Source organism: Parasteatoda tepidariorum, chromosome 4 (genome assembly GCF_043381705.1).
Source record: "Parasteatoda tepidariorum isolate YZ-2023 chromosome 4, CAS_Ptep_4.0, whole genome shotgun sequence".
In the NCBI taxonomy this organism is placed as follows: domain Eukaryota; kingdom Metazoa; phylum Arthropoda; class Arachnida; order Araneae; family Theridiidae; genus Parasteatoda; species Parasteatoda tepidariorum.
This window is the reverse complement of record NC_092207.1, coordinates 17172320-17199164: the sequence shown is the minus strand read 5'-3', so window position 1 is coordinate 17199164 and position 26845 is coordinate 17172320. Positions and strand designations below refer to the sequence as shown.

Below are 26845 nucleotides of genomic sequence, written 5' to 3'. Positions count from 1 at the left end.
GGAAACTTCCCATGGTTATCCTGACGGCAAAGGGACTTCAACCCATGATCCGTCTACCACTGAGGACATTTACGTCAGCATTGTGGTCGATGCAAGCCGGATGTAGAATTCGTATCGACCAGCCATCGCTGAGATTCGGACCCGGTTCAGCTCATTGGAAGTCGAACTCTCTATCATCTGAGCCATCATGGTTCCAGGTGTTTAATGCATAAAATAGGTGCCTATTGAGAGAAATAGGTGCCTAATGTGTAATGCGTATAGGTACCTACTGGAGTAAAAGATTTTTTAAAGGCCTCGACACGGATTTAATATAAACAATAAAAAATAGAAAAATATAAAAATATATAAAAATAGTTTTACGTGCATAAAGATGAGAAAACAAAATCAGATTTTCGTTCTTTCAACTAATTAACAAACTTTATATAGTTTTGAAATGCATTTTATATAGATATGTAATACAGAATATCAAATCAAATTAGATTCATCAAATTATCCTAGGATGATTTCATGAATAATAACAAAAGCTGTCATGGAATAGGAGAAGGCAGGAAATAAAGGCATCTAAACCAATACTCGTATTTCCTTGGCGCTTCAACTGGTGCAGACGTTTCTTTTGATAAATGACAATATATTCGCCGAAATATGGAATAACAATCTTACCATATGAAAAAGATCGCATCCATTGCTACGACAAAGCTATCTGCAAACCCTACGGCCATGGAAATATCTCGGAAACTTGCTGGAAAGGAAAAAAAAGAAAGGATCTCTATCAGAATATACAAATACCTCGATAATAAAATACAGAAGTCAGTAAGGGTGGGTTGTTTCCTTGTGTGATGTGACAATGTGACAGGTTCACGCTGCTTTGAAAAATTTGGCTGGAAGCAAAAAAATGTTCCGATACAATTTTAAAGTCAAATTTTTGCATTATATGCACAGCTTTATGACACAGTGACCTAAAGGCTGAATAGGATTTAAATACTTTATGAATTATGAATATTTGTTTACATCTTAAGTCAAATTTATTAAAAAAATTTCTAAGCGAAAAATATAGTGTTTGGTGCAGGTTAAAAAATTTTTTCCGAAAATAATTCAGAAGGCATGTTGTTGCAGAGGATTCTGCTCTTTAAAATGTACAAATAGTAAACACAAAACTTTAAGCAATTGCGTAGAGTAACCTAATGTTCAATTACAAGGTTGTTATAGATCCACAATAATGTTATGTATCATGCTATACCGATATCCTAGATTGGAGTCTGAAAAAAATCTTCACTTAGGTAAATAATAGCCATTATGTAAAGCTGTTCGCTGCGTCAATAGTTTAGGTTTTGTCTAATCCAAACCAATTTACGAAAATAACAAAATATGGGTTTTTAAAATTATTTCAAAATTTTAAATATATAACAATTTTAGTGTCAATGAAATCGTCTTTGTTAAAAGAAATACAAAACACAAAAGTAGTTTTTTTTTCCTGGCTAGTCAACCACCTGCAAGTACTCTCCAATTTGTTCAATCGCAATCTTAGTAGATCTTTTCTTTTAAGCTCTTAGAGTTATTAAATCACCAATTAAGATTACCAACTAAATAACAAAATATGATATCTCTATAATAAATAAATAAAAACCAGCAATTTGATCCTGATGGTAAGCACATTTCGTAAATGTCACTTGTTAAATTTGCAGAAAATTTCATATTTTGTATTAAGCGGAGCAATAAGTTACACTCAAGAGTCAAAACATTATGATCACCTCTTTATAACGAGTTAGCCCACCTTTAACCCGCAACGCTGCTGCAACCCGTCTTGGCATGGATGCCACAAGTACATTGTATTGGGGTGACCGGAGACAGATTGTACCAGATCTTTAAACAACGGTCACTCATATCCGAGATATTCAGACTTAGTGGTCTTTGAACTCTGAGCTGCCGTTCCATGATATTCCAAATGTGTTATATCGGATTGAGATCCGGTGAGTTAGGTGGCCAGGATAATTGGAATTCAGGATCATGTTCCTGGAACCACTCCAAAACAATTTGAGTCTTGTGACACGGGGCGTTGTCCTGTTGGAAAATTGCATTTCCAACTGGAATAACAGAGGCCGTGTAAAGGTGCAACTGTTCCGCAATGATGTTCAGTTCAGATACCCAGTAGCATTTATGGTCTGCTCTACCACAACCACGGGTCCCAGAGATGCCCAAGAGAACGTCCCCCAAAGCATAATACCGCCACCACCGGCATGCGTATGACCTACTGTATATTGAGGGAGCAATTGTTCGCCTGGAAGACGGCGTATTCTGACACGGCCATCGGCGTGATGAATGAGAAATCGTGATTCATCTGAACAGGCAACTCTCTCCCACTGATCCATGGACCAGTCGTGATGTTCCCGGGCCCAGTGCAGGCGTAGTTGGCGATGACGCTTGGTCAGCAAAGGCACACGACTGGTACGTTTGCTGTGTAGCTCCATATCCAACAGTGTCTGCTGGACAGTGTGCTCTGATACTATCCTACTTGACCCTGCATTGTATTGGGGTGTCAGCTGAGCCACTGTCTGGCCCAGGTTTTGCTTCACCAAACGAGACAATCTCCGACGACCTTTTTCTTTGATAGCGTGTAGACGTCCAACACCATGTCTTCTACTGCTGGTTTCACCGTCATTCATCCACTTTGCATAAGTACTAACAACTGTAGATCGCGAACAACCCACGAGTCGTGCAATTTCGGAATACTTGTTCCGAGCCTTCGACCCATTACAATCTGCCCTCTATCAGAGTCGCTTAGATTAGCAGCCTTTCCCATCACACACAGAAGTAACTAAAAGAATGATTCTTCAAAATTCTCCAGCAACAGTTAAATACCAAATCCCCCCGATCACGTGCCTTCCACGTCATCCAGGAGAGTTCATTGCAAAATGTAGGGGTGGTCATAATGTTTTGCCTCTTGAGTATATATGGGTCATTCTCACGAAAACTGTCATTTTTCAGTTCATAAAATCCCAAAAAAGTAAAGTGAATAAAAAGCTCTGAAACTTTTTATATTAATAGAAATATGTAATGGCATTATAAAGAAAGTATATATCCTATAAATTATACTTAATATTTAAATTAATTAATTTTTTAAATAATTAATTTATAATTAATTAATTTATAATAATTAATAATTAATTAATTAATTTAATAAATAAATTAATTAATTTAATAAATTAATTTATTAATTTTTTAATTTATTTTTCAAATTAATTAATAAGTAAATTAATTATTTTCACTATTTAAAAAGTGAGGGAATGACACTAATAGTGAGGGAATGATATTTTATTTTAATACATGTTTTTATCTAAGTTACATCTACCTAAAGTTTGAAAATGATAACATACTAAGTATATCTAATATTTATTATAATTTAGTCTTATATATTTAATAGTTTTTACAGGTTTGGGAAATAAAATTGGCTGGCACGATTGAACAAAAAAAAATTTAATAATATACTCATCTTGAATCATTCCCTCACTTCAGCGTCATTCCCTCACTTTATACACTAGTGAGGGAATGACGAATTCAATAAAATTTAAAAATAACAGTTAGGCCTAATTAATTTCTGAAGTCAATCACATACAATTATATTCATACAAGAAAGCAACATATAATTATCCACTTTCTCGATGAAGTTGTATTTTATTTTACTCTAAAAAATGACATGAGGGAATGACAAATGTAAAAAATTTTACCTGGTTTGATTCATTCAAATTTATTCCACAGCAAAGCTTCTTTAAGTTGAAGATGGAAACATACTGCAATTTTGTTCTATGATGCCAGTTGTTAACTTCTGAAGTTTTTATTAAAATATTTTTATTCTAAGAAGATTGCAGGTGATAAGAACATTGTTGTGAGGGAATGACGCGAAACACTGGGGACAAAGTTTAAAATAGTGCTGTGTTAATATTTTTATCAGAAATTAAATTTAAAATTGATTTTCTGAATTCTATATTTCAGTATTCTGAAATAAAAAACACGAATTTGTAAAAAAAAAAATTTTATTTCAGAAACAATTTTTTTCTTTTTTTAAATCAGCAGTGGGGACAAGTGAGGGAATGACATATTGGTATATTTTAATTACCTAAAATAAATAAAAAATAAAAATTGATAATTTTATTTTTATTCTTTTGTTAGCTTGCATTCTGAAGGACACTTTCCCTAATTTTTTTTTTTTCGTAAGCTGTTAAACAAACGTAAAATATACTGGGGACATGAAAATGACTGTTTTTGTGAGAATGACCCATATATATATATAGTTATGTTTATGTTTATTAACTCAAATATCCATTATATAAAATTCAAAATAAATATTCAAGCAAATAGAAATTATCTTTCTTTAAGTATTCACATATTCATGTTTTAATCACCAGTATTTTACTGAGCGTTACTTAAATTATAGAAAATATTTCAATTCTACGCACATTTCAAAACGCACATTACAAAATTTCCATATGTTGTCGCTAGTATCCATTGCAACTGACAGAAACCTGATTACATCGTCACCTCGCAACAAGAGCCCTGAATTTCATTCATTGAGTTATTGCTGTGTAACATACCACTTTCATTTTATAAATTATTTAAATTTTCACATTTAATGCTGTTGATGCATTGTTGTTGCCAACGGAAAGAAAGAAATCAATCCTTTTTTACAGAATTACATTAGACATTATAATACTATAATCAATTTAATACTATATTGATTTTGAAATCTTGTAAAGCTTCATTCTTTACGAATTCAACAAATCACACAATTGCAACGAATGGAAAAAAAAGTGTGTTAGCAACTTACTGTAGCGCATTTCCTTCCAGGGTGTCCGATACACAATTGTATTACATACGATGATCCAGATAGACACGACGGACAAAACACCACAAATTCGCCGAATTTCGACATCGACTCTCGCCCTGTCAAATAGTTTTATGGTGTTTGAACGAATGGAGAAAGCTTTCAAAGATTGACGGATAATACCTGCAAAAGAAATAAATATTTAATCTTTTGAAATTTACTCTGTACGCTTCTGATTGTCTGCAGAGTTTGGGCAACTGGGCTTACTAGAGCAACTGGGCATACAAATTAAGCGTATAATCAGCCAAATGAATAATCTGTCAATAGTCTATAAAATGGAACTGATGCCTGATGGTATTTGAATTCCTATTCAGACAATTGAATTGAAATAAATAAATTAATTAAATATTCAAAATAAATAAAATAATTGTGTGTGTTTGCAGATAATAATAAGAAAAAGGTAACGAAAAAATGTGGCGCTCTTGGTCAGAATTTCACGAGGACATAGTCTCTCTCTCAGAGTAGAACAGCTGGGCAAGAGGTTTCCGGATGGAATAAAGAAACAAATAGAATAAGGATAGAATAAGGAAACAAATATTGTTTGTGTTATAGTTTATGAACAGAATGTTGCGCAAATAAGACAAAACTACAGGGCTCGAAAAACCACCCGTCTGCCCGTCCTCGGCTGTCAAAAATTCTTTGCGGACAACAAATTTCTCGAATCCGACGTCCGGGCGGATGACATTTTCCCGTTAATAATCATGATACATATTCAATTTTTGTTATCTTATAAGAGTCTAGCGCCTCACTTCTAAAATGACCCTCTAATCTAGAAATACAGCAACATACTGCGCTTGGTGGAATTGATGTTTTCTCTGTCTGGGAGTACTGCAGCGGTTGAAAGGGGGTTTTCAGCAATGAACTTACAAAAAAACACATTACGTACTGATCTTAAACAAGAAGCGTTAAGCGCAATTATGAACATCTACATAAATAGAAAACCCCTTTCAGATTTCTGTGCAGAAACCTCTGTAAATCATTGGCTTGATTGTGGAACTGGCTAACGTCATATTTGTTTCATTTAAAAAACGAAGTACCCTCTGATAAATTGACATTCCAGATAACTTGACCTTTGTAATTTAAATTATTTCATAAAAGAAATAAATTATTTCATAAAAGAAATACTAGGTTTTACTATTAGTAACCTAGTAGTTGTAATCCTAGTAACTACTAATTCATTGTGCAATTTATATAATTGTTTGTAATAAATAAGAGAAAATTATATTTTTATTTATTTAGAAGCTACGGGTTAGTTTCAAAGGAGGGCGGGTACATTAGGGGACAAGCCGTCCTCGGGGACGGGTAAAATTTCTGACTTTCTTCAAGCCCTGCAAAATTATCAATTGAATTAAAACTTAGTAATTAATAGTTTTGAAGAAAAAAATAAAATTAAAGCTTGATAAAAGAAAGGAATGTCGGAAAATGTATAGAAGATTTTAACTTCGCAATATTTGCATTTTAAAAGGTTGCCAACGGAAAAAAATATCCGACAGCTGCTAGTAGAGGGTTATTAGGTATGGAATGCTACCTAAGAGAACAAAGCGTTTTCATTATTAATCGATATTGTAAGAAGTTTTAAGGCTTTTTCATTAACTGGTTGTTTAATTTCCCGCTTTGGGGTTGTCAATAGTTTTGGAAAACTGTCATCGAAATTTTTTACAAAAGAGTGCGGTTGCGACAGCAAGCTCAATTCCCTATTATCTGACATACTAATATGCCACTGATGTGTATTTTATAATTATGTATACTGTTTATTAATATATGTTTAATATATATGTTAAGAACCTTCATAAAAATCCATAGAATTAATAATCAAAAATAAATATATAATTAAGAAAAAAAATAAAAGGTTACAGAGAGTGAATTTTTAAAGAAAGCTAGTTTGATAACATTAAAATATGCTTGATTTAATGGAATACTTTTTCATTTTTACATCAGTACAAAATATATGTAGCTTTCAAGCAAATACATCAGAAAATCCAATTCTAAAACAATGATAGTATATTGACTGCTGTATTAAAGTTACGTTTTTTTTAAATTTCTGATTTTGAATTGAATTTTTAAAATTGCAGTAATTTTGTAGACAAGAATTATAGTTTTTCTTTAAATGAATTGCTAAAAAATTAAGTCACATTGACTGAAAAAAACTGAATTATTTTTACAATCAAAATTGTACTACGAGTTAAAATTTACAAAATTAAAACAGCAACGAATTGACCAAGTTTACAAATTAAAATGAAAATTTACTCTTGGTAGTAAAATAGCTTCAAAAATACTGCAATTCCGTAGAAAAACAGCAGTTTACTTTTAGCTGAATCTGACCAGTAGTGCGATAAGTGGTCAGGCAAGGTTCTCTCTTTGATGTGTTTTTATTTCTTAACTTTTTATATGGTGTGCAATAAATGTGTTACTGCTAAAGCAAGAATGAAAGACCACTCTTGCTTTCACTGGTTAAAATTCAGTAATGTTAATCTTAGTCTTAAATTTTGATGAATATCATACGCCTTTAACCAACGACGCCTTCAATAGGCTGAAAAGGGATCCAACCAAATATAGCCAAATATAGGGAGAGTGGGGTCAATTGTAACATTTTTTACTTAACTATTTTTAACTAACAAAAAATCCAATATATTATTAGTATTAATTGACAGACGAGTAAAGTAGACTATCCTCTACTAGAAAAAAAATAAATACCTTATTTTAAATGTTATTATATTAGTTATTAACAATTTTTGACAGTCGTGCACTTGTTACAATTGTCCCCACTTACGGGGTCAATTGTAACAGTTCATAAATTCAACTAAAACATAGTTAATTATACATATTATCATAGTTGTGATATATTTTTTTATTGATCAAAATAGTAGTGATATTTTAGGAGTAAAAATAATAATGAGCAGAGACCTAAAGGGTTAAACTTTTAACTTTAAGGGGTTAAAAATTTTAATTTATGCTGTGAAAGGTGACAAATAAAATAATGCACATGCAACATAATATAAATGATATAGGAAACTATTGGTGGTTCTTAAAGAGTTAAGTAATGGTTTGTAAACATAAGATTATTTATTTTCAGCTGTTACAATCGTCCCTTTACTTATTGTTACAATCGTCCCCAAGACGCCATTTCAGCTTCATTTGTTAAAAACAATACTAGTTAATTAGCAATACTAATCTTTTTTTTTGAAATGTTAACTAAGGTGTCTACTAACATATTCGGTTAATAATTTTTATTTGTTTAAACAGAATTACTTTGTTACAATATAATATTCTAATTACAAAAAAAGTACTTACGTAGCGTGAAAATATCTTTTGTGATGTAACTCTTTCAAAAGTACATAAAAATGGTTGCCAGCAGGGGTGTACATGTAGATTTGTTAAATACACCTTGTGCGCCACCTTGCAACCAAATCTAGAACCCGTCACTCGAAATTTTTGCTCTGTTACAATCGTACCCTCTTACAATTGACCCCACTCTCCCCTAATGTATGTACTGAACTTACCAGTGTTTAATCTTTCAGCTTCGGCTGGTTCTTGGTCCATTACGTCTAACAGGGTGCCTATTATGCACAGACCCAATAAACATTTTAGCACCAATCTGTAAGATGATATGTACATGGAATTCATCAGATAGGAAGAATTATTTTAAAAAAAGTACCCTTAAGAAAGTACCTCTTAATCTTTTAACTAGTAATGGCAATCAAAAATTGCTGAAAAGATGAAAATACGCGGGGAAAAAATTAAATTACTTTCTTCTTCTTTGTTTTTTTTTTTTNTTTTTTTTTTTTTTTTTTTTTTTTTTTTTTTTTTTTTTTTTTTTTTTTTTTTTTTTTGTAACTGACGTATTAAGATCAGGCATTTGATTCGTTTTGCAGGAACCTCACGTAAAAGATTGCGCCGAATCCCTATTTTTTTTTAATTCATAGTTCTAATTCTATAACAAGACGTTAGCATGAAATCTATTCTAAAAAAAAGTTAACTATGTCTGAAATAAATAAATTATAGCCAACGCCTTTTGAAATATTTTAAATGTTAAGGCGAAGAACATCTCCATTTGGATACCTGATGACGTTATAATAGGTAAATCATGGCAATTTGTCTATTCAGAATCCAATCACACACGCGTGACGTCGCTTACTGGTGTCCAACTGAATCTGATTTAAACCACATGATTAGACGTAATCATCACTTTATTTCTTCTCGAGTTGCAAGTACCCAATTAAAAAGCTTGTTTTCTGCTCGTGCAACAGAAAATTTCAGAAATAAGTTGTATGACGTAACTCGCAGAAAATCTTCAACTGAGGTTACTTTGCCCAAAATTTAATTTCTAGTGAAAATTTCGTGTACTGTAAATTTCTAGTCTTTGTTCTGAAGATATAGACTCAGCGTATTGCGTTCAGATATACACCGAAGAGCCATTACATTATGACTACCTACCATCTATAACAATAGGCTCGTCCAGGTTTTCATGGTCTCTCGCCCTGGAACAATGTTTTCATTGGGCACATTAGGACCCATAATCCTCATAGAACAATCCTTGACGTCTATAAGCTACTTGAACATAGCTACTAGGTTCACCCATTCATGGCAACATTTTTTCCTGCGGGGAATGGTGTTTACCAAAAGGATAATGCACCATGTCATAAGGGTCGAATCGTCAAGGAACATTCCAGTGACTTTCAAGTCATGTCTTGGCCCCCAAATTCATCTGACCTTAATCCAATAGAGCATTTATGTTCCTACTTGGAAAACCAAATTCATGCTGCCACGCTCACCTCAGACTACCTATCAGATACCTCAGACTACTTATCAGCACCTTGTGGAATCAATGCCACGGCGGGTGCTAGCAGTTTTGAGGGCTAAAGGTGATCCTACATGTTATTAGCAGGGTGGTCATAATGTAATGGCTCTTCGGTCTATATATATTTGCTTTCTCTTTCAATACAAACAGAAAAACATGATGGGCAAAGTTACCCATGCAACCGAGGTATTTTTTCCGTACAAATTTTTTTCGATTGACTAATCTCTTAATAACTTCTGTCTGTTGAATAATGTCTCGAAAGTCAATTTCTTTTAAATGTTACACTAGAGTGAAAGGAACAACATTGTATTTTAAAAACTTTAATTATTACCATTTATTTATTTTTCGAAAAGTATATTTATACCAAGAACTCAACTAATTTTTAGACTCTCGTTGTAAACTTTTAGTTGATAACTATTGGGAGACATAATTAGTAAAAGAGGTATACTGTACTGGTATACAAAATGAGGTGCACGTTGTTTGCATAAATCTTCATTGGAAAAGCACTTTCTCATTTTTCACCTCAGTTAAAATTATTTTAGTACCTGTTTTAGACGACTGATATTAACAACGCTTCCTCTGAGGTTTGGTTAGTGTTTTTCCGTTATTTAAATATTTATTGATGAGCACTGTTATGTGCTTAGTTCTTTTACCTGTTTTTTGTTTACAGAGATTCTGAATTTATATACGAAGGGTGGTGATAGCGGAAAATCATGTATGAAAACAGAACACAAAATTAGTAAGATGCAGTGGGAGAACTTACACTGCAAATTCGGTTGACTCCGTCCATTGTTTGGTTATTTTTGATTCGCAGTTTGAAACGGAAGCAGTTACATTTTCAAATTTGGCTTTAGTAACTGAAAATAGAAAGAGTGAGGTGAACTGATTATTTCAGAATTTTAATAAAATAATATTTATGAGATAATAATAGGAGATTTGGCTAATCATACCAGGAAACTTTTTTTTGTCTTATAGGGTATACAGGGCGCAAAAAAGTGAGCAATATAATTTATGTGTACTGGGACTCAATATTCATGGTAATAAGGTAAACGGGGAGAAAATTTATGTGTACTGGGTCTCAAAATGCATAGTTATAGTATATACAGGGTACAAAAGAGTAAACAATATAATTTACTCTTTTACTGTACTGGGACTCAATATTCATAGTAATAGGGTATACAGGGCGAAATAGAGTGAACGACATAAATTAATGTGTACTGGAACTCGATATTCATAGGCGCATTACAAGGCGCAAAAGAGTGAACGATATAATTTATGTGTACTGGAACTCGATATTCATGGTTATAGGATAGACAAGGCGCAAAAGAGTGAACGATATAATTTAAGTGTACTGGGACGCAATATTCATGGTTATAGGATAGACAAGGCGCAAAAGAGTGAACGATATAATTTATGTGTATTGGGACTCAATATTCATGGTAATAAGGTATACGGGGAAAAAAGGAGCGAACGTACGATATAATTTATGTGTATTGGGACTCAATATTCATAGTTCGAGGACTTAAACATACATTAGTTTTAAGCACTAACTTGCAAAATCGGCCACAAAAATATTTTTTCTCTGAATAAACGCATCTTTTATTCGACGAATTTGAATTGTTAACTTTCAAAATAAAACGAGAGGGTTGCCGCTGTCTGGAAAATATTGTTTTAATAGTTTAGACAAGAAAGCAGTCAAAAGTTTGAGCTTCTTAATGTTAATTTCCTTTTCTGCATATTTCGCCACATCTATGGAACTAATCAAGCTGTAAAAAAAGGATAGATAAAGAAGAGAACCTTTTCACATAAAAATTGTTTACCCGGAGATAATTGTATGAGAAAAATTATAAATATTTGATTATTTATTATTAAACTCACCTAATGACCTAAAAAGTTTTAATTGTATGTTTGCAAATTTTCACATCAAGTTAATCCATAGTTTTAAATGACAAAACTATGCATCTTAAGGAAGAAATTGGATTAACTACTCTAAAAAAATAAAACTGTAAAAATAAATTTTTATCTTAGTTTGTATTTGAAAAAATTAAAAAATGCATGAAAAATTTAAATAAACATTAAGGGACTTAAGATTTCGATCTCTTTCCTTCTTAAAATATCGTAACCTTATTTTCCAAATTGTGGTTGCCCCTTCTTATATTTTGAGGGCCAAGAATTGAATCTCTTTTTATTAAAAAATTGCATGATGGCTTGCCGTTGCCACCACTGTTTTGGGTGTCAAATTTAATGTTACATTTTGTTTTGTTCGTCAAAAATTGTACGACTTAGAAATTTGAAGTTATAAAGGTGAGTAGTAAAATGTACAGGAAGTAAAATTAAATTTTTAAAAAAACTAACATTATATAATTATTTCGAAAATTATAAACTGTTAAATTTGTGGGAAGAAGTACTATGTTTGGTGAATTTGTAGCCCACTGAAATGCTACTAATAGGTCAAAATTTCAGGGCACATTTTTTGCTTTAAATAATGACTATTTATCGATTTTTGTAGAAAAATTTATTTATCTCATCCAAGATCGTCATTTTATAATCAAGTCCTTAACTTTATCTGAAAAAAAGGAATTAATCAAAGTAATTAAAGTTAAATTAGAAATTGGCGGATATAAATCTTAGCATTCATATAAAAATTTTAAAACTATAAATATCTCAAGAGTGATTAAAACCGTTTTTAATTTGAACTGTAAAGTTATTTTAATTAAGTAAAGTTATTTTTAATTTATTACTTCTTATTGTGTGCCATATTATGCATTCAAAGTTTAAATGCTTTTTTTATGTATAATTGATTCTTTTTTTAAATTTAGGTTGTAGTTCATTTTGTTATGATTGCATTAAAAATTTTTCTTACATGAAATTATAGTAATTATATGAGGTATTAGAATTATAAACAAAGGAAATTATCTTTTTTTTCTGATAAAGCTCGAATTTCAACATTGTTTTTCGAAGTTCTGTCGCCAAGGTAAATTAAAAAGCCATAATTTAAGTACTTTACACTTGAAGCAATGCGATGATTTTAAACTAAATATATAATTTCTCCGTGAAGAATTATCTAGGCTTTACAACGGGCAAATAACTTAAATATTTTTAAAGTTATTAAACTTTTTTTAAAAAATTACTTACTTGGCTACATTTTTCCACCGAAATAAAAATGATCAAAATAAACTGCCTTATTCTAAGTTTTTACAAATTTTTATGATCCCAGGTAAAGCGGCATTGGAGTAAGTTTTGAAATATTAAAAAATTAGACCACAAACGCTTTTCAATTTCATAAAACTGTGGCTTTTCTCCATATTGGCGTTTTGCGACATAAGCGTAGACAGCGCAGGCTTTAGATAGGCTAAACCTAACAGTTATGACAGACCTAACAGTTATGAGTAACAGTTGCGAACTCATATCAGTGATAAAAATATATTATAGCATATTATTCACAAAAAAGCCCATCAGCCCCTCCTAGTTTTTTGTCAATTTCTGTTGCACTAATTTGCGCAATCCTTTTTTAATGCAAAATTAAAATATTTTTTTTTAAAATTAAATGGAAATTAACGCTTATAGGAAAAATGCTCTTTCAGATTTTATTTTGAAACTGAAGTTTCTTTTTGGATAAACTAAGCCAGTTTTAATGTGAACTAGTCCATAAAACGGATGTATTTATGAACTAGTAATGGTAATGTGGTAAATTAAACTAGATTAAAAACCACGTTTTCTAATAATTCGTCTAATTGTGTTTCGCTAATCTATTATTGAGAACTCAAACAGAAATGAAAGTACTAAATCTCTAAAATGAAATACTCACGTGCAGTTATGATGTTGTAAATGTCTTGTTCGGAGCAAGACGATGGTATGCATATACCTAAATGCCAATTTAATATCCTTTTTGTATTATCTAAACTTGGAACCTGAAACGATATGTCAATATACTTGAAAAGCTTGTTATTATTATGTCAAATGTTTTATTTAAGACATTAATTTCTAAGTTATATTGAACAGAGCCTAATTCAATGCAGATGTAAAAAAACAGGCAAATTTAAAGTTACGTGATCAAAATTCAAAACTTAAAGTTATGTGAATTTTTCAAAAAAAGGAGAAAAGAATATGGGTTACAATTGTATTTATTTAAATCACATTGCCCCAATTTTTTTTTCAAAATTGGTACAGTGCGTCGTTTTGTGCAATGAAATGTTGTCAAAACCCTCCCCCCCCCTTCAAAAAAAGAGAAAAGTGGTCCGTCAGACTTACTAAAATATAGTGTTGACACTTGTCCTGGATAGTACTTCGGTTTTATAGTAATTAGTACTTTTGTAAAGTTTTATCTGGTGGCAGTGATTTCATTTTATTTTATGCAGCAGCGTTGAACTGCTGGCCCATTTTTAAAGTTAACCATCAATTTTAAACTCTATACTCTTGTATTTTTAAAACCAACTTAGAAGACAAAAGAACTCCTGGATCAAGCATTACACAGACTAGCCTTAGTAGAGGACTTCTCTGTAGAGCTTTTCACGCGAAAAAGCTTCCTTTAAAATTTGGAGCTGCCATGAAAAACGCCGCTTTAAATTCATTTTTTCCTCATAATATTACAAAAGAAAGAACTGAAAAATATAATTAATAAAAATACAGTGCCTGGAATGTTAGAGTACTGTAAACAAAGAGACAAAAGCAGTTATAGGTTAGAAAATCGGTTCGAAATTAGTGTTAAGCGGATCCCTAAGGTCCCGTAGAAATATCACAGGGATTCCAAGACCAGCCACATTTATAAACCAATAATAATTATATTCATATCCAATAAATAATCCATAATTTGTTTACTATTTCAATTGATTAAATAAAATTGTTTATTTAAAAAGTAGCAAAATTTGAAAAATTTATTTTACTGACAATGTGTTGAATAAATTATGAAAAGAGCATGCATTCATAAAGAATTCCATAAGTATTACACATGAAACTTTTCAGTTCAAAATATAATGACCAAACACAAAACTAAGAATTGAGTTTCTCAGTTGACTATTCTCGATATTTATAGCAGTGAAAATCAGAATTCAACTTATTTTATTCGTTTTCAGCGTAGGCACAATCAAGAATTAGTTCAGAATTTAAAATATTTCATTCTGCACATTAAATACTTAGAAAATAATGAGTAGTCCTTTTTCTTCGGTTAGTATGTTTACAGATGTTTATTTTATTTTATTTTCTAACCATCGTTGAACAGCGGACTCAAGTTTGAGTTTACGACTATGTTCAACTCCGTGTCCTTGTAATTTTGAACCCAATGTAGAAGACAAGGGAACTCCTGCATTTATCGGAAGAAATTAGTTTTCGAAGAGGACTTTTTGACGAGAACTAACCCGCATTTGCGTTACATGGAGAAGAAAACCACGCGAATCTCCCCGGTTAGGCTGACGGCAAAAGGAATCTAACCGATGAACTGTATACCAATGACGAAATTTTACGTCAGCACTGTTATTGGTGTGATCCGGGTGCGGAATTCGTATCAACCAGCCATCGCTGAGATTCGAATTCATTTCACCTCATTGGAAGGCGAACGCTCTATACCCACACATCTATTTTATTTTATATCCGTCGTTGAACAACTGACCAAATTTTTAGGTTTACGACTACTAATGTTCAACTCCGTAGCCTTGCAATTTTGAACCAATCCAGAATACAAGGAAACTCCTGGATCAGTACCCCCAGAGGTATTGATTTGTTATGGGAACATGGAGGACTTTGCAACTCGACAGATTTAACGTTCATCAATCACTATTTACTACACGGGGATCAATCACTATTTACTACACGGCCGTCGGGAATTTAACCCACAAACTCTTGGACATGGGCCCAGTGCCCGACCAACCAGGCCCTCACGTCTATTTTATTTTTATAACCGTCGTTGAACAGCCGACCCAATTTCATGGGTTTACGCATACTAATGTTCAACTCCGTAGCCTTGCAATTTTAAACCAGATCCAGAAGACAAGGGAACTCTTGGATCAAGTATTGGGAGAAATTTGCCTTGTAGAGGACTTTTTGATGGAGCTAACCCTCATTTGCGATACATGGAGAGGAAGACCACGAGAACATCCCACGGTTAGCCTGACGGTAAGGGGACTCTAATCCATGATCCGTCTACCACTGAGGATATTCCATGCTGCACTGTGGTCGGTGCAAGACGGATGCGGAATTCGTATCGACTGGGATTCGAACCCAGTCCGCCTCATTGTAAGGCGAACGCTCTATCCCCTGAGCCATCATGGCTCTCTCACGTCTGTAGATGACCTTTTTTTTACATTAAGTCAGGGTTCCGCAAAAAGAAACTCGGTCATTTAGAGTTTAATAGTGAAAAAGAATTGCGCACCGCTGAGTTAAAGTGGTGTTGTAAAAGAAAAAGAACAGAAGAAGCAATTGGTTAAAATTGTGCCATAAAGAAGAAGAGAGGGGCAACTTTCAAATATAACTTTGAACCTCTTAAGCAAGCACAACTACAGATCAGGAGTACTCTGTACGTTCGGAGTATTTAGCGTTTCAATTATAACTCGAATATTTTTAATTATAACCCTTAAATATTTAATTAAATCAATGACATGTAGAGAAGTACCAAATTTGTTGCGTATCTTTTAAATGGAGTGTCTTCTTCTAATAAAAATGGTCTTGAAGTCTGAAGATGTACCATGCAGAACTGTCCACTGAATGGTGGTACCTCGTTGGATGGACCCGCAATTCTAAGACAATCATCGTATGATCCAAATTCAATGCCTGCTCCTCTTTTAAAACTGTTGGGGATCTTACCCGTCACGTCGAACACTGAAAATATAAGTCATTTATTTCAGTCATTTTCACTTCAAAACTGAAAATTATGTTTGCAGAGTAAAGTAATTATTTATAAATGAGGAGCATAAGAAATTGGTGTGCTATAAAATTGAGAGAAAAAAGTTACGAAATCCAAAGTATTGATTATTTTGATTATGGTATACTGTCTTCCCAACTGAAATCAGCAAGCACCTAATATAACTGAGGAGTTACAGCTATAGATATGATGGTGGTGTCTAAGTTTAGTAAGGTGGCTGTGAGCTACAGATTGAGACCATTTGCAGCATCATCTGGTTCAAAACTTAGCCATTTCACTGAACCTAGACGCTACTTTCATGTCTATAACTTTTAACATTCTAAAAAAGTGTATTCAGACATTAGTGAGCACTTTATGTAATAATGTCTTTAGAAATACAGTTAAGTTTCGAAATAGGAAGGGATTGTTTTTTAAAAAAAAAGAACGAATGGATTAGGTTGAGCTAAAGGAAAACAATTATTTAGACGTTTCCGTAAACACTATTGCTTTTGATATGTTGGTGACGCCCTTTACGAGAACAATTGAATATGTCTGCTATGGTATTTCAATACTTCCGGTTATATCTAAAGAAAATCAATTTATTAAATGAGTCAAATACAAAATATGACGAAAAATTATTTCAATTTCGCTACAAAAATCACAAGAGAATTTAGAACCTAAACTATAAATACTTTCAAAAATCAAAGAGCTGTTTTTAACAATCATTTATGCATCGTTACTTCCATCATATAACAATAAAAGCAATTTAAATTTTAATTAAGGAAAGAAAAATTGAAACAAATATTATATTATAAATAAAAAAAATTTGTGATGTATTGAATAATTTGAAAGGCACAATACCGTTCTTACGTCGAAATTCAATTTTCTAATCCATGGCTGCTAATGAGGCATGATATCTAATTTTATTAAGGTTTAGCCCATTGTACTTATAAAACAAATGACAGATTATATTTTCCACAAAAAGACATCCTAAACATTCAGTAATAAATGCTCTTCATATTATCAAAACGTTAAAATATGAAATAAGTCATCTTCCTAAAGATGTTTGCTTATATTCTTTTGTTTTCAAGGCAACAAGAACACATTTATTGCTGTTGAAACTTAATATGTTATTTAACGTAAGTGATTAGTTATCTTGGTAGCGGATTACTAGAGTTGAGATGTTGCAACAGATAGAATTTTGATAATGAGAAAGCCTGTACCATGAACGATAATACTTAAGGGTAATTCACTCTGATGCCATCACGACGCTTTTCTAAAAGTTTCTTCAACCCCGAACGACCCCTGCGCCTCCTAGTAACACTTAAAGAGAACGTTTAGTTGATGCAATAGTCGCGAATGGTTGACACTCTACAGTTTCTTATCTGGTGTCTCTGTTATAGTTTTGTTTGCTTCAGTGCGATTACATTTTCAGCATAAACGAAACAATGATTCTTTGTAATTTATTATTATTAAGTTGATTTTCTATACTTCATTTCAATGTAAAATATTGAATTGAGATTTGATTATGTGGATTTATGTTAGTATTTGGAATTTTTTTTCCTCCACATTATGCATTTTTGCAGAAACAAAGAATGCTCTTATTAATTCAAAATCTGTTATCTTTGATTTTAGTTCTATTGTTCGTAAAAACTGTTTCGGTCATATTTTTTTATTTATTTTTGTTTATTTTATTCTGTCATTTGAAAAGTCTACCTTAAACATTGAAAAAATTCTGCATTAATAAATTCTATCCGTATTTATTTTTCCATTAGTTGAAGAGAATCAATGGTGTATGACATGAGATGTTTTTCCTCTTACTCCAGCGCTGAAATGAGTTCTTTGCTCGAGGAGGTGGAGTCAAATGCCAACTCCTGGTGAACGAACTATAGTTGTTGCAGAATACGCAATGAATCTTTTTCTTAATGACATATGACATATGCATGACATTATGCATGACATATTTCTGATATAATCTTTAAAATATTTGAAAAAACTGAACCATTAAGTCAATGAGGAAATTCCCTGTTTTTAAAAGTATGATGCATAAGTTATAAATTATAAATTATGTATAAATTATTCATACAATATTTTGATAGTAAAACTATCCCAATAAATATAACGAAATAAATTTAAAAAAAAAACGTTTTTAAGGGGAAGTAAAAAGAGGAAATTCAAAAGAGCAAAAGTTTATTGTGAAAGTGATATGCCTTACATTTTTAGTTTCAGTATTTTCTTTTTCTTAAGTCATCAAGTCCATAGAAATTCGTCAAAATTTCGATTATCAATTAAATGGTAAAATGTTTTGCTTCGTACTGTTTAGGAAACAATTGTAGCTTGATTTGGTATTAAGCACGGAGTAACACAAAATAATTAGTTACAAAAATCAGGAAAGTTAATAAAACTGAACTGAACAAAAAATCAGAGAGTCTTTTTCCTAGGTGCTCGTATGGCAACCATGAAAAAAAAATTATACTTAAGTTAATTGTTTTGATTAGCATGGAAGAATCAATCATATAAAACACGCTTCTATTATACTACACTACAAAATTATGCTTAAATTTTTTATAAATATTTTTTTTTAATCTCTTAAATGTCATGATAATAACCTAACCCTATGAAATTTCTCGTTACACCTCTTAAAACTTCTTCAAAATAATGAGATAGTAAATACATCTTGTTTATTTTTACACTTTATTATTATTTTTTTCCAACAAGTTATGAGAACCTGTTAAAACATTCTGTTCATGCCAGGGGCACAATAGATTAGTTTAATTAAATTTTTGTCACTCTTTTAAAGGATCTTTTTTTCTTCTTAATTCTTCTTCTTTCTATTTTTTTGCTATTTTAATTCTCTAAAATAACTAAATAAAATGTTAAATATTTTCGTAACTTAAATAACAGTAACTGCTTTAAAGCAAACGTATAATGTAAAGTAAATCGATTCTTTTAAGAGCGTAAATGCTTAAATTAGAAAAGAATTTGATGTAACAAGGCACTCTAACACTCTTTTTTTGCATTAAATAAACACCATCATCTTCTACGCTATAAACACCACCGATATCTATCTCATTCATGGTTCAACTAAATAATACGACACAAAACTATCATACCAAGGCATTAATTAAACAATAGGCTTATCTATCAAAACTATGTTTCAAATAATCACCAGGCATATCTATCAGCTCTATGATTTAAATAAACACCAGCATCATATATGCTTTAAATTTTAAAAAAAATCATGAAGGACTTTTATTCCGCATATGCTTTAATTAAACGTATATCTATTACACCTATACCTTAAATAAACAACAGACATACCTATCAAACCTATGCTTCAAATAAACACAACGCATATCTATCACTCTTTTACGTTAAATAAACACCATAGGTATCTAACGCTAATATATTTTAAATAAATGTCATCATCTTAGTATTTAACGTTAAACAGACATCACAAATATTTATCATTCGTAGACTATAAACAAGCACCACAGTCATTATCTTTTCTTTGACCTTTAAATAAACAACTAGCATATATGTCACATCTGCTCTTTAATTAAACATTACTTAAAAAATGGATCACATTATATAAATTCAGCAATTTTTTATTTTATTTTAGTTATAATTACAGCTGTAATTATGAATGAATCAGAAAGTTCGGTACAAAAATGCTAAGACTTAAACATTCTTTTTTGCGGCTTATAAATATGCAAGAATGTGGGAAAAAACTCCTGGAATTTAAAAATTTTAATATTTAAGTTATTTTTCCGTTCTAATGCTCAGATAATTCATTACGGCAAAATGGTGCATGAAGTGTAAAATTGAAGCTTTTTTTCAGGTGCGCGGCACATGAAACGATTTTTTTTCTTCTTTTTTTCGTGAAAGAACTTTGAATAACATTGTTAACAATTTTCACGTTAGTAATTAACCTCTCCAAATAGTGATTTCTTTTAAAATAAACAAGCATTCCACACTTTTTTCATGTTAAAGTCAAGACAATGCTTCTAATCAAGATATATTTTATTTTATAACCGTCAGAAAAAAAATACAAAACCTCCCACTGTTAACGTGACGGCAAGAAGACTCTAACCCATGATCCATCTACCATTAAGGATATTTTAAGCCAGCACTGTGATGGGTGCAAACCGAATGTGGAACTCATCGACCAGTCATCGTTGGGTTTCGAACCCGGTTCACCTCATTGGAAGGCAAACGCTTTGTATTCTCACGGTTTTTCACCAAGATGAATTTTTATTACAATCGTTGAACAGCTACTCAATTTTGAGCTTACGACTACCAGTGTTCAACTCCGTAGCGTTGTAATTTTGAACTAATCCGGAAGACAAGGAAACTCTTGGATAAGTACCCCCAGATGTTTTGATTTAGTATGGGAACATGGAGGACTTTGTGACCCGACAGATTTAACGTGCATCTGTCACCATACTACACAGGATGTCTTCGGTAGGAGGAGAACGAACCCACAACCTCTTGAACATGGGCCCTACCAACCAAGCTATCCCTGCTCTTCATCAAGATATATTACAACCGTCGTTGAACAGCCGACCCAATTTTTGGGTTTACGACTACTAATGTTCAACTCCATGGCCTTGTAATTTTGAGTCCAGTACAGAAGACAAGGGAACTCCTGGATCAAGTATCGGAAGAAATTTTGCTTTCCTGGAGGACTTTTTGATGGAACTAACCCGTATTTGCGTTACATGGAGAGGAAGACCACGCGAACCTCCCACGGTTAGCCTGACGGCAAGGGGACTCTAACCCATGATACGTCTACCATTGAGGATATTTCACGTCAGCACTCTGGTCGGTGTAAGCCGGATGTGGAATTCTTATCGACCACCCATCGTTGGGTCTCGAACCCGGATCACCTCATTCGAAGGCGAACGCTCTATCCCCTGAGCCATCACGGCTCTCATCAAGATATAGTTCAAAATTAAATCTCTGTCTCAAGTTAAAAGTCCTCAATCTGTTTCTAGTATTTTCCTTGGCGAAAGCAGAGATTCTAAAAACGCCCTCAGCACTAGCTTAAGTTACAGCGAGCAATATGGCGAGGCAAAACATACAACCGAAGCAAATTTATATTTCGACCAACAACACCTATTATTGGTACGCATAGAGTGAAAGAGGCTATTATAATTTTTAAAAATGCATGCTAATACAGTTTAAAATTGAAAGACATTGTAAAATGATCTAGTAAATAAATAAAGAGAAATAATTGAGACTTACTGCGTATTGCCCATCTTCTCCAATTTTTTATTCCATCAACATAAGTGAGGAGACTTTTTGTGCACACTTCACTCACATTTCCAGTGGGGTAATTTTCAACTACATAAGGTGTGGATATTTTAATCAACTCACTTGATGCCCAGTTTGCTTTAACCATAAAATCTTTCCAATTAACTCTATCGAAGTGTTTACTGCGTGGGAACGCGTACATTCGTGGCTCTTTTGCCTCCGTGCATGTTAATGCAACGAAGAGAAAAACAAAGCAGCTGTAGATGTTTTTATTCATTATCAAGAATTTAAAAAAAAGTTTTTTTTCAACAACAAAAAAAGAAAACGGTTAATTTAACGATGATTTTAAGTTTAGTGCTGTGCGCTGAGCATATTCAAAAGTGAGACGAATGCTGTAAAGGAGGAAGAAGAGGAATTTAAATGCAACGAAGTGATAATGGAAACTCATTAAATGTTGGAGGAAATAGTTGTGATTGAGTTTCTACTTTCCGTCTTCATTATTGAGAAACAGTTATTTTTATTGATTTTGTTTTAACGAATGTATTCGATGAAAATTTTTGCAGAAAAGTCTATTTTATTTTCGAACTAATCATTAGAGAGAGAGAGACAGAGTAATCTGTAAACTTCGCACCGAAAAACCATTTAAATTAAATTGAATCCAATAGCATTATTTATGTTTAAAAAATTGAGTGGAATAGCAAATCATTCAAAATAAAATACTTTATGTAACTGCAACATATATATATTTATAAATGCATATATACAGAGAGAGAGAGAGAGAGAGAGAGAGAGAGAGAGAGAGAGAGAAAGAAAATATGGAAAATAAACATTAATGAAAAGAGAAGAAGAAAAATTATGAAAATAAAATATTTTTAAAAATTATTTATAAAAATTTTTTTTAAGTTCTTTGAAAAGCCAGAAAACAAAAAAAATGAAAGGATATAATCTCTTCATCAGCTTACACGATTATATCCGCAAAAAGGAGTGCTTTCTAATATTGTATCAATACAACCACTGCAAAGTATATCAATACAATATAGTGAGTCGATTACTTTTCTTAATTTCGTTTTTTCTTTTTATCATATNTGTTGTTTTACCGAAGTTTATGAATTTAGTAAACATATTTAAAACTCAGTTTATTAATTAAACTAAAAGGAAAATGTTATTCCTAGTAAGTGGAAGTAGTTGTGCTTTTTTCATATTATACCCAATTTAAAGGTATTTTACTGTACTGCTATTATTACGCTTTTGATTTAAGAGTTTAAAACTAAGAGAACTATATATTATTATTATTATTATTATTTTTATTATTATTATTATTGTTATTATTATTATATTTTAGGAACAGCAGCACAAAATTTTCAAATTGAATCCTCAAATAATTAAAACTATAAAACCGAGAAAATTATTTATTATTTAACGCGTTTTTTGTCGTCAAACATTAATTTAACCTAATGTTTAGATAAAGGAGCTACAACGCAGAATTCTGAAATGAATATTCTTCAAATAATTAAAACTATGCAACCAAGAAAATTATTTTACGTGTTTTTCTTGACGCGAAACAATTCATTTAACCTATATTTAGATTAAGGAGCCACAACGCAACATTTCAGAATTTAATCTTCCTCAAATAAATAAAACTGTACTAAAAAAAATAATAAAAGTATGCTTTAATGAATTGAATGAAAAAATGACTTTATTTAACCTGTATTTGAACTAAATACCTTTTAATTTATTTTTAAAACTAAACCAAAAGTACTTTTTTTAAATTCTTTACCATTCATTTTTTATAAAATTAAAACATGCTCTGAAATAATTTAGGTAAATAACTAAGATTTATTTGAAACAAAAAATCAAGTCCGCCTCAAATAAAATTTGCCTCAAACAATATAATTAAAAAAGAATTAAGAATTTTTTCCCCCTCAGAGTTAATCCTTTATCCTCGTATTTTGTTGATTATTCAATAAGAAATTATCTAATAGCTGCCATATGACCCCCAAGAGTTGGAGCGGAGGAACTGTTCATAATAAATTACTTAAAATCCTCTCTAAATGTGAATTCTGCATAGGAATATATTTTGCCTCGATTTGCCACCTTCGGCTACTGCGATCTCCTAGACCAGCGGTTTCCAAATGATATCCCGCGAATCGTAGGGTTCCGAGGGAGAGTTAAAAGGGTTCCGGGAGTTAGAACTTTTCAAAACTAGTGATGAATTTTGAAACCTCTGGTTATATTTAGTTCCAACCTATAAGTCATTATTTATTCACTCTTTCGTTTGCATTTATTAAATTATCTCAAATAAAATGTCTGTGAAAGAGAAATTGCATGTTCAAAAGAAAATATATTTCTAACAACAATATATTGAACCAATTATGAAAATAATAATCATTTACAAAATATTCCGTTCAAATACGCTTGACAAACCAATTCTCCATGAGATAGCTCTAAGCTGTGTCCTATAACATTTTCGCTCATGGGTTGTCCAGCAATTCTCAATCCTCAAAATGTACATGACCTTTCCTTATAGTTTTTAACATAAATTTCTTATGTTAAAAATCTCTTTTCAATTCCAAAGTGAATTTAAAAATTAAAAGCTAATTATGATTCAAAGTTATTTATGATATACCTAATTATACTTTATATTACATTACTTATATTTTAATTTTTATAAATTTTTTAATATTTATATTTTAATTAAGAAATGATTAGTGTAAATGCCGCTATCAAACAGTAAGAGGGTTTTTGATGTAATTAATACATTACTTATAATATATTAATTTCTATTATTGGCATCAAATAATAAAAAAGTATAGAAAATGAAAGATTAATGTATGGCTGCCAACAAATGTTATCAAATTTTTGTAATAGTCTAATTTTTTTCAATTCAGATTTTCCCCCCACTTCTGTTTTAAGATGATTAGAGTAATTACAATTCATTGTTGATGCTTTCATTTAAATTTCATTTGTGTTCAAAATCTAATAACACTCATAATTAGTGTCTTAAGGCTTTTAACTAGCAGCATTGTTTTCCCCAAGTGGTTTTAGTTGGACAGATAAAGCTGTTGTTTTAGCAGAATATGAGAGGCGAAAAATAAAAATAGGAAGTACAGAATTCGGAAAATGCCAGAAAAACAGGAAGAAAAAATTAAGTCGAACAATTTTATTTTTATTCATTTCAACTCCTTTTTTTTATTTAATTATTTAATTACTCGTAAACTATGCTTTTGTACTATTTCAATAGAAAAAAAATCCACATCTTGACGTTAATAATATTATGCTAAATCAACAAAAAAGGACAATAGTTGTTTTTTTTTCTACAGTCGTTTATTCTTTTTCTTTTATTTCATGATGATGACTAAATGAATATTCCTTTTTTTTGTGAGTATCTAAAAAGATATAGATTCATTTTTATCTATTTATTCTGAATGGTGTTCATGAAAGTAATTATTTCATCAGTTTATTAGATTTAATATCTTGTTTGTGTTTTTAGAGAAAGTTAACTTTATTTGTTTTTTTAAACTTGAGTTATCCTTTTTTTTTTCTCTGATTTTTTCTTGCATTGGTCTTAATTTAGGTAAGTAATGCTAAAAGCAAATTTTTCCGTCTATTTCTGTCGAAATATTTCTTAAAGATTCATCGTAAAACAGTCTTTGTTGATCGTAAAGAGCTCATCGTAAAGATTTATCGTAGTTATTTCGTATTGTACGCCCTTTAGACAAAACTGAAGTAAAAAAAGCGTACATATTAGGAATAGATATTTAAAATAAGAAAACAAAAAATAACATCCAAATCTTCCGAATCACTTGTAAGGAAGGCGAGATGGAAACCAGTTCGAGTATACCTGCATATGTTTTCTTCTTAGTTTCTTCCTGTCCAAATATTTCCCGTCATGAGCTATTTAATTTCTAAGTATTGGTCGAAAATGACATTACTACTTGTAACAAGAGCGGTTAGGATTTTTTAAATTATTGAAAATTTTGCCTTTAAACGAATTAATTTTCTATTTTCTTTAGTTTTTTAATAATTTATTATTGATATTATTAAAGTCTCAAGATATATAACTTTATTAATTTGTAAATGTGTTTTTTAGCCTAATATTTCAAAAAAATTAATTTAAATAAAAGCAATGTCTGTTGGATAGAAAACAATGCACTGTGGGCCAGAAGACCATGATCTTTGCATACCCTCCAACTTATGAGGATTTTGAAAATAATTTTTTCTAGTGGTAGCGAACCAAAGTAGAAAGCAAATGGATCTCTCATAAAACTTTTATCAGAACTTAAGAATCTAGCCATATGGCCTGCACTTTTATAAGTAATAGTGGACAAGTTACGCTAAAATTAATTTTTTTTTAAATATTAAGACATTAATTTTACTACCGTCTGAAAAGAAGATTTCTGCAACTACGGAAATTCCGTAGCAGTTGGAGGGTATGTCTTTGGCCAAAAGTCAAAAATTAAATTTCAACTAAAATATTAGTAGGGCAGTTTTAATCTCACCCAAATTAAGTATTCATAATCACTCCAAACATTTTAATTTACTTTTTGGACCGACGAGAGTACAATGTAATGAAAAATATGTTGAAAAAAATTTTTTAAATGTAACTTTTAAAATTTTTTTCAGAAATATATATATAGGAATTTTACCTTACTGTTACATTTTTATCAGAGTAATTAGTCTGAAATTGTAGTACAATTTTTTAATTTGTTGGATTAGTTAATACTCTTGACAAACTTATAGTTTATATCTTATCATTTGACATTTTACAATGTTCCAATGACTTTCGAAACTTAGTTCCAAAAAGTTCCACGAGGTAATTAGCTAAACTCTTTTTCGTTGTCTTCTTTGATGTTTCTTCTTTCGAAAAAACCTGCCCCATTTTGCCCGTATTGCAAACGTAGACAAAATATACCGAAAAACAAAAATTATGTTTTTTTTTCATGTTTTCGCGTTATTTTGTAATTAATTCGCGTTATTTTGTAATATTACTTCGGAAATATAATTTGCTTTTCATTTTTAATAAAAAATTACGAAAATTATTATATTTTCATTGCTATATTTAATTATTTAAACGTACTATATT

General features: G+C 31.3%; 2 protein-coding genes across 4 annotated transcripts in view; one reads left to right on the top strand and one right to left on the bottom strand.

Annotated features, from left to right (window-relative positions):
* Window positions 1-22203, bottom strand: part of LOC107448146 (O-acyltransferase like protein) — a 46602-nt gene extending 24399 nt beyond the window's left edge. The window contains exons 1-7 of the mRNA XM_043047784.2: window positions 21754-22203; window positions 16279-16484; window positions 13483-13585; window positions 10438-10531; window positions 8377-8471; window positions 4820-4999; window positions 661-739 (exon numbers count right to left, since the gene is read on the bottom strand). Of these exons, the coding sequence (XP_042903718.1) occupies window positions 661-739; window positions 4820-4999; window positions 8377-8471; window positions 10438-10531; window positions 13483-13585; window positions 16279-16484; window positions 21754-22039 (1043 nt within the window). The 5' untranslated portion in view covers window positions 22040-22203. The remainder of the gene's footprint in view (window positions 1-660; window positions 740-4819; window positions 5000-8376; window positions 8472-10437; window positions 10532-13482; window positions 13586-16278; window positions 16485-21753) is intronic.
* Window positions 1-26845, top strand: part of LOC107448148 (G-protein coupled receptor dmsr-1-like) — a 402323-nt gene that overhangs the window by 224226 nt on the left and 151252 nt on the right. The gene's annotated exons all lie outside the window — the stretch shown is intronic.